The sequence below is a fragment of the Saimiri boliviensis genome, chromosome 11 (assembly GCF_048565385.1).
Source record: "Saimiri boliviensis isolate mSaiBol1 chromosome 11, mSaiBol1.pri, whole genome shotgun sequence".
NCBI lineage: Eukaryota > Metazoa > Chordata > Mammalia > Primates > Cebidae > Saimiri > Saimiri boliviensis.
This window is the reverse complement of record NC_133459.1, coordinates 99,110,780-99,119,667: the sequence shown is the minus strand read 5'-3', so window position 1 is coordinate 99,119,667 and position 8,888 is coordinate 99,110,780. Positions and strand designations below refer to the sequence as shown.

The following is an 8,888-nucleotide window of genomic DNA, read 5'->3' as shown; positions in this document are numbered from 1 at the left end:
AGCCTCAAGTTTCCAGGCTCAAGTGATTCACCTACCTCAGCTTCCACCACATCTAATTTTTGCATTTTTTTTTTTTTTTTTTTTTTTTTTTGAGACGGAGTTTCGCTCTTGTTACCCAGGCTGGAGTGCAATGGCACGATCTCGGCTCACCGCAACCTCCGCCTCCTGGGTTCAGGCAATTTTCCTGCCTCAGCCTCCTAAGTAGCTGGGATTACAGGCACGCGCCACCATGCCCAGCTAATTTTTTTTTGTATTTTTAGTAGAGACGAGGTTTCACCATGTTGACCAGGATGGTCTCGATCTCTTGACCTCGTGATCCACCCGCCTCGGCCTCCCAAAGTGCTGGGATTACAGGCGTGAGCCACCGCACCCGGCTAATTTTTGCATTTTTTGTATACATGGAGTCTTGCTATATTGCCCAGGCTAATGAGGGGCCTTTTCTAATTAACTTATTTTGCTGATCTTTATTTTTGCTTCCCTTTGCTTACTTTGGGTTTAATTTGCTGTTCTTTTTCTGGCCTCTTAAGGTGGAAACACAGATCACCGATTTGAGATCTTTATTCCTTTCCACTACAAGCAATGCTCCTTGGATGCTTAACTGCTTCCCAGAGACACTCACCACCACACCACCTATTTTTTTTTTTTTGAGACGGAGTTTCACTCTTGTTACCCAGGCTGGAGTGCAATGGTGCGATCTTGGCTCACCGCAACCTCCGCCTCCTGGGTTCAGGCAATTCTCCTGCCTCAGCCTCCTGAGCAGCTGGGATTACAGGCACGCGCCACCATGCCCAGCTAATGTTCTGTATTTTTAGTAGAGACAGGGTTTCACCATGTTGACCAGGATGGTCTCGATCTCTTGACCTTGTGATCCACCCGCCTCGGCCTCCCAAAGTGCTGGGATTACAGGCTTGAGCCACCGCGCCCAGCCCACCACCTATTTTTTAAATTCTTTGTAGAGTTGGGGTCTTGCTATTGTGCAGACTGGTCTTGAACTCCTAGGCTTAAGCAATACTCCCACCTCTGCCTCCCAAAGTGTTGGGATTACAGGTGTAAGCCACCATGCGTGGCAGTAGATTTTGAGTAAGTTGGAGCTACTAAAAGCCCACAGTTATGCGAACCCCAGGAGGTTGGTGGTGGTGGTGAAAAATGAGGCTGGAGAAGGAAGCAGTGGCTGGATCATGAAAGTCCTTATATGCCTCGCACAGGAGTTGAGTGTTGATTTTGTTCTAGGTGCAACAAGGAGCCACTAAATTTAGGAGGCTGATATAGTAAATGTGGTGGTGAATGGGGGTAGGAGAGGTGGAGATAAGTAGAAATATATTTTTAAAGGTCTATAGTCAGCTGGGCGCGGTGGCTCAAGCCTGTAATCCCAGCACTTTGGGAGGCCGAGGCGGGTGGATCACGAGGTCAAGAGATCAAGACCATCCTGGTCAACATGGTGAAACCCCGTCTCTACTAAAAATACAAAAAAGTAGCTGGGCACGGTAGCACATGCCTGTAATCCGAGCTACTCAGGAAGCTGAGGCAGGAGAATTGCCTGAACCCGGGAGGCGGAGGTTCTGGTGACCCGAGATCGCGCCATTGCACTCCAGCCTGGGTAACAAGAGCAAAACTCCGTCTCAAAAAAAAAAAAAGGTCTATAGTCAACAATACTTAGTGATCAATTACCTTGGTGGCAAAGAAATGAAAGCCAAGGGTGACCAACTCCAAGATGTCTTAACTGGAGCAGCAGAGCTGGTGCCCACTGAGAGGATACACCAGGAGAAGGAAAATGTTTTTTGGTTTTTTGTGGTTTTTTTTGAGACGGAGTTTCACTCTTTTTGCCCAGGCTGTAGTACAGTGGTGCAATCTCGGCTCACCACAATCTCCACCTCCCAGGTTCATTCGATTCTCCTGCCTCAGCCTCCTAAGTAGCTAGGATTACAGGCACCCGCCACCGCAGCCAGCTAATTTAGTATTTTTAGTAGAGACGGGGTTTCTCCATGTTGGTCAGGCTGATCTCGAACTCCCGACCTCAGGTGATCCGCTGGCCTTGGCCTCCCAAAGTGCTGGGATTACAGGTGTGAGCCAGCATGCCTGGTTGAGAAGCAACGTGTTATGGGGGGCAGTGGTGAGTTTAGTTTGAGGTGTGTTGAATTGAAGTGCCAACAGGCTGTCTAGGAGACGTTTGGGAGATGATTGGAATGTGTATTAAAGCACAGGAGGGTCTGGGCAGATGAGTGAAGCCACAGAAGTAGACGACGACACTCACAGCAAATGCATGGAGTGGAAAGAGTGGAGGGTGGAATAAACACCATGGGGATACTGCATTTTTAGGGCTGTTCTGGTGCTCTTTGCACCACCCCACAGAGCTCTTATCTTTCAGTTTCTAATCAAAGCAAATAAAGACACACACCTTTATCCATCTGGTTTATTTGCCAATAGCTGTAATTTTGGATAGAGCGGACATCCCTTCTTCAGTTAAATTGCCACTGAAGAAGGGTCAGGAAGACAACTTCCAACTTTGGGCTGGGAGAGGAGTATGGAGAGGCTGGGATGGTGTTGGGAGGGGTGGTGTTCAGCCCCTCAGGAGTAACTGCCTGGCCCTCCCAAGGGGATGACGAAGACAGAGATGTCATCCCCGGAACCCAGCTTGTTGTTGGGGAGACGCCAGCCACGGTCCCGGGGGGTGCCCCGGGCTCCCAGGACCAGAGCTTGGGCCAGAGCTGTATACCTGCCAGGAGCACACATGCACATTCATGTACCAACATGTATGTGGGAAAACAGATACACAGGCCCACATGTGGGTCCCAAGCATTGCTTCCCTTGACCCTTCCTTCACCAATGCCAACCCCTTACCACCATGCCATGCAGCCCCTACCTGCTGTGGTCATTGGGCTCATAGGCTGACAGCACCCTGTCCACAGTGGCGGCTACTTCACAGTCAGTGGTGACATCCCACAGGCCATCTGTTCCCAGGACCAGCACATCATCCGGGCAGTGCTCATATTGTGTTAGGTCGTATACTCGTACCTGGTGGGGGGGAAGGGCACAGAGGTTGGAGGTGTGGGGTTTGCTGGACAGGGAGCTTAGGAATAAAGGGACTGCAGATGAAAGCCAGCCTGAGACCCCCAGAGGAGGCAAGGTGTGATTTAAGGGGGCCCCAGTATGGCTCACCTCAGGGAAGCAGGAGAGAAAGGGCTTGATGGGCAGGGTGGAACTGCAGACCTTAAGGTTGTGATCTCCCAAGCCTCGGGTCACCCCAATGGTGGCCATCACCCGAGCCTGAAAGAAATGAGGAGGGAGTGCCACTATAGTCCTCTGCCAGATTCTCTGAAACCAGAGATCCCTTCCACCCCTACCCTCAGGTAGAACCTCCACCTCCCTAGACAAGTTGTGATGGGTCCTCCTGCCCTCTCCCACCTCTACCATGGAGTTTACCTTTTTGCCCTCCCCACAGACCAGAGGAAACCTGAGATCCTCCAGCTCGATCTTTTTGTAGGCCCTGGGGAGGGGGGATTAGAGGAGGCATCACCCAGGCATCAAAGCCCCTCTCCCCTCGGAGCTGCACACCCTCGCACAAACCCCTTAGAAGGGCCACATCCCCCCAACTCCCAGCCTGGCCCAGCCTCCAGCTTCCACCTTGCTGCTGGTGAGGGACTGGTTGTGTTGACATGGGAACGGGCCCCAGCTCTGAGGGAAGCGTTACCAGCCGGTCATGTTCTGGTCCCGATACAGCATCCTCTGCCCCAGCTCCTTGGGCAGAACTCTTCGGGGGAACTCAAGGTGGGTGAATTCACTGCCTAGCAGCTCTGGTTTCAGGAAGCCCTGGAGTTGGGGATGGTCGGAACAGAGGGCCGGGGGCATTATGCTCACAGCACACATGCTAGTATGTAGATGAGGTTAACTACAGCGGACCCTTAAATAGAGTTTACCATGTGCCACACGTTATTCTAATATCCACGTATACTAACTTACTCCTCACAACAGCCTTGAAGGCAGGAACTACTAATGCACAGAGAGGTTAAGGGAGGGAATTGCTGAGGTCACACAATTAGCAGAGCACTCAGACTGGGATGCATCCCGGGCTTACATCTCTACAACTGTGCATTTAGGCACTAAGCCCTACGCTGCCTTTCAGGGGCCTTTGCTATTCCCTTCCTCCACCTCTGTCTCTACTTCCTGCCTCAGCTGGGGCCATAGTGGGAGCACTGGACCAGCCCTGCGCTGCAGCCTGCCGCAGCCCCGCACCAGCTCCGCCCGGCACTCCACGGTCCACACAGCGGCCTTCCCCGTAAACTCCCAGGAATGCGCTTTCTGTGCCTGTGGTGGGGGTGTGAGAGTTCTCAGGGCCATGGGGTGCAGGGAGGCACAAGGCCCAACAAAGAAGTGGGGTAGGGAGTTTGGTTCCTACTTACAAGCAACTGAAGACGCTGGCGCTCAGTCTCTGGGGTAAACTCCCGGGACATTGGAATGATTTCACCATTCCGGACAATGATGGCCCTGCCCGAAGAAAGAACAGGAATTGGGGCTTGGTTCTCTTCAGACCCCTCATGAAAAATTCCAGAGAAACCAGGCCCTCTCCATAATGACCTTTCGGATTCCTTACCCAGACCCCCATATCTGCCCCCGCCATGGATATTTCAGGCCACTCCTATGTCTGTCACCTGTCCTGACTCCCTTCAATCTTGATTTTTTTTTTTTTTTTTTGAGACGGAGTTTCTCTCTTGTTATCCAGGCTGGAGTGCAATGGCGCGATCTCGGCTCACCGCAACCTCCGCCTCCTGGGTTCAGGCAATTCTCCTGCCTCAGCCTCCTGAGTAGCTGGGATTACAGGCACGTGCCACCACGCCCAGCTAATTTTTTTGTATTTTTAGTAGAGACGGGGTTTCACCATGTTGACCAGGATGGTCTCGATCTTTTGGCCTCGTGATCCACCGGCCTCAGCCTCCCAAAGTGCTGGGATGACAGGCGTGAGCCACCGCGCCCGGCCCAATCTTGATTTTTAACCCCTGCCATCTCCCCCCTTGTATTCCCCCATCCCAGAGAGTGAGGCCCTCTGTCACCACTCTTAGAGTCCCCTCCCCCATACCTGCTGTCACCTGCGTTGGCCACGTACACCTTGCCTAGCAGGTAGATCACAACCAGTGCACAGCAGCCCCCCTCCACTTGGTGGCCACGCCGCTCCCGGGCCATCTGCTCATCCTGCCACATAAGGAAGGGTCAGAAGCTGGTGAAAGGAGAGGTTCCAGGCACACAGTCACCCTCCCCCTGTCCCCTCCATCTGCAGAAATCAACTGGCCCAGTCAGGCTACACTGGAAGACAGGAGGGAAGACTGGGATAACCAAGCTCTGCTCAGGCTCTCAGAGGTGTTGTGGGTTCCCAGGGCGATGCCCTCAGGCCACCTGGCTTCCACACAGAGTTGGCCAGAGTGGTTGCCTAGCAGGCCCCTGGCCCAGGTCACCCACTCACCATGAGCTGGAAGGCATTCTCAATGGCCCCTACTACCAGGCTCTCGTGGGTCACTTCCTTCTGTGAAGACCAGCAGGACTGAGGACCAAGCAAGTGAGAGGGATCGGGGGAACCTGGGCTCCCCGGGGTAGATGGGAGGCAGAGAGGTGGTGGCGAAGGGTCCTGAAGTATCTCTACCAGGTCCTTTAGCTGCTCTCGGATATGGCGATGCAGGAGCCGTGAGGCCATTTCAGCAGCTCCGCCCCCTGCGTGCCCATCGAACAAGCCCCAGTAGTAGAAGCAGAGTCCCTGGTAGAGAAAAAGTTGGAGGTAAGTTTGTGTGTGTGTGTGTGTGTGTGTGTGTGTGTGTGTGTGTGATGCAAGGAGAAGAAGAACAAGACTGGGCATCCATACAAACATCTGAGAGGAGGTCAGTGTTTGCTGTTGAAAGCAAATTAGGTTTATTCACTTATTCACGTAAGGCTTCCTATGTGTCAAGAGAAAGGAAAGCCTCAAAAAAGCCAAACTCGGAGGATAAACGATGCAAAACTCAACACTGGCAATTAATTAAATCATCCATAAATATGTGAGCCTCTTCATTTTAGGTGGGAAAGTAACATTCATGGTTACGTGGTAGACTCTAACTGATAAATGCCAGGTAAAAGTTCTGTGCCAGAAGGTAGAAAGCTAGTGAGTTAGGCAGGTCTTCCACGTAGCTCAGATTTAAGCCCAGAGGCCTGAGTCCCTGGGGAGAGGTGTCACTGTGTCTCTGGAGTCTGGGAAAGGGGACGGGGGCTTACCTGGCCTCGGCTGGGCTCCCTGGGTGCTCCTGCAACACTCCTCCTACCTTCCACGTACACCACTTCACAGCAAGCCTGGTCCTCATTGTGCCGACTCTTGCCAGCATTGATGACCCTGCCAGGCCAGAATGACCATATCAGGTTGGACACCAGACCAGGTCCTGGAATCACCCCCACCTTAAACACACACCATCCCCTGTGCCTGCTGGCTAAGCTGAGAAAGGTCACAGTCACCTGGGATCCAGGCCAGAGGAAGGAGAAGGGAGGGCTGGCAAGGTGCAAGGAGTACTGTCTGGGTGGCCAGCCCTACCACCTCACAGAAAGGCCAGCAGGAGCTTCTGGCCAACCGCTCTGTCCCCTGCCTGCCTCACTTCCCCCATCCCTGGCAAAAGAAAAAGAAAAAGAAAAAGCATTCCTAGTGGTGCTTCTGGGGGAGGGGCTGGATGGTAGCAGAAGTCTTATTTCCCTGCTATCTAGACCCTACATCCCACCCTTCGCCACTATCAACTCTCCCAGTGCCTCGTCCCCAGCACCTCATCCTCATGGGCACACCCACCGTTATCTTAAAACCATCCAGCCAAAGTTTCTGCGGCCTTGACAATGAGGAAGTTCTCCACCCCAGATCGGGAAAGAGGAATTGAAATAGAGTAGAAGTGGAAGCCCACCTGGACTGAGAGGCAGCCACTTGCCCACAAACTGCTCCCACACAGGAGGCTAAGGGAGGTGGTGGTGGGTCCATGGGCCACCAGCCACCTTCCTCAGCGACCTCAGTGCCCCCATCTTCCTCGGTGCTCTGCGTTCCCGGCAGATGCATTAAAAATACACACAGCCCCAGGGCCAGCTGGCCGCTCCGGCCAGGGGGTCTGCTTCTTTGTCAGGCCGGCACGAATTGGCCGGCTGAGGGGCATCCAAAGGGGACCCTTCTCTACCCCTGGCGTCCCCCTCCCTCGCCCCTGGGGAAGCTGGCGGCCTCCTGGTGTCGCGGGCTATTTCTGGGTGTGGAGGGGGAGGGGAACTCTGGTAAGAGGGACATGGAACTGGGGCGCTGGAGCCGGGAAGCCGGCAAGCGAGTCTTCCCAACCGCTGTGTCCCCTATTAAAAAGAACCCCGCTCCTTTGTGAAATCCCTTTTCCCTTAGCCTTTAAGCTATCGGGCCGCGACTGGGAACAGGCCAACTCATCTTTCGCGGGGCCCTCCGCCCTCCGGGCTCTGGGGGAGAACGGGGTCCCGAGGCGGCGTGGGCGAAGACAGTCAATGAGCGGGAAGGACCTGAAGAAGGTGACACAGGCTGCGCCCGATTGGAAAGTGGGCTGGGAGGGGGTGCGGCCCGAAGCCCAGAGGATAGCAAAGGTCCTGGGAAAAGGGAGCTCCTGGCCCGAACGCGGCGTGGGGAACGCATCCTAGCGCCGGGGATGCAGAGCTGGGGAGGGGGGTGGGAGCCCCATCCTGGTTTGGGTGCCCCAGGGGCACTCACTCGGCGTAGCCCGTGCTCCAGGGCAGGCGGCGGCCCGTGTCCGGGGGGCTTTGCACAGCCCGGCCCGCGTGGTCATCGGCGCGTCGCAGCCCCCCGGGGCTCAGCTGTAGAAAGGTCGGTCTGGAGAAGCTCGCTCGAGCCTCAATAGCCTTGGCCGACGCCGCGCTCCCGCTGCCAGCCTTCCCGGGAGGGCTCCTGGGAGCTTCTGGAGCGGCAGCGGGCGGCGCCGAGGCGGTGTTGGGCAGGTCCGGGGATTTGGGGCGCGGAGGCGGAGCGCCCCCGGAGCTCACCAGGTGCGCCACGGCCGAGCGCACCCGGTTTAGCATGCTGCCTCCCTGCCCCGCCCTCGGCCGCGGCCCCGCCCCCGCCCAGGCCCCGCCCCCAGGGCTCGGGGTGGGCGGTGCTCGCGCCAGACGGCTCTTCCCGGCTATTGGCTCCCGGCCAGCGGGGCGGGTCCCAGGCGAAACTTGCCCTTCCTCGGCGCCACTGCAGGAACCGGCCCCCGGGCCCCCGGCCTCTGCCCCGCCCCATTCCGGCTTGGCCCCGCCTCCGTTTCTTAGGGGTAGGGTCTGTTGTTGTGGCAAGGGGACGGAGAGAAGGCAACCTTATTTCGCTCAGGCGCTGCCTTAGACTTCAGTTAGAACGTCTCCATTGTGACGGGAGTTGGGGACAGGGAGGTGCAGTCTCTTTGCTCTCGGTTCGGTGTGACCAGCCCGCCCAGAGAGCCATGGAGCTGATGACCTCAGAGGAAAACAGGCGCCTCGGAGCCGCGGGGGTGAAGCGCCAGGTGTTCACCACCTCTGGCTGGGGCTGCTGGGGCGAGAGCGGGAGCGGGCACACTGGTACCGGGCGAGGCTCTGGGGGTAACGACGCAGGCTGCAGCCGACCACCTGGAATCAGGAGCCGGGGTAGATTCCTGGGCTCCTGATGCGCCGTTGCCCATGAAGACCACCTCTAGATCTGGGAAAGCGGTTGCCACTCCCACAAAGCACCTTCCACACATCATTAGGTTATTTATACTGCACACCAACCTTTATAGAATAAAGGTGGGTTTTTTTTTTCTATCAGTGTCACGGATGAGGCAGGACTGGACACTTCTTGTCATTTTACTGTGACTTGCCCCAAGAGGTCACATAACCAGTGAGAGATTCACACCTATGTCGTCAAACCTGCTCTTTCTTAT

General features: G+C 55.5%; 1 protein-coding gene across 2 annotated transcripts; it reads right to left on the bottom strand.

Annotated features, from left to right (window-relative positions):
- Positions 1–2,375: 2,375 nt before the first annotated feature.
- PPM1J (protein phosphatase, Mg2+/Mn2+ dependent 1J) lies at positions 2,376–8,067 on the bottom strand. Of its 2 annotated transcripts, none has more exons than XM_010344039.3 (10): positions 7,706–8,067; positions 6,232–6,346; positions 5,453–5,740; positions 5,072–5,184; positions 4,398–4,482; positions 3,689–3,807; positions 3,421–3,484; positions 3,157–3,264; positions 2,861–3,012; positions 2,376–2,713 (listed from the first exon to the last, which is right to left on the bottom strand). In XM_010344039.3, the coding sequence occupies exons 1-10, from the start codon at positions 8,029–8,031 to the stop codon at positions 2,566–2,568; spliced, it is 1,518 nt and encodes a 505-aa protein (XP_010342341.2). In that variant the 5' UTR covers positions 8,032–8,067; the 3' UTR covers positions 2,376–2,565. The 2 variants fall into 2 exon arrangements, with proteins under 2 accessions (XP_010342341.2, XP_074237340.1); XM_074381239.1 differs by lacking the exon at positions 7,706–8,067 and adding an exon at positions 6,897–7,478.
- Between the last annotated feature and the right edge of the window lie 821 nt (positions 8,068–8,888).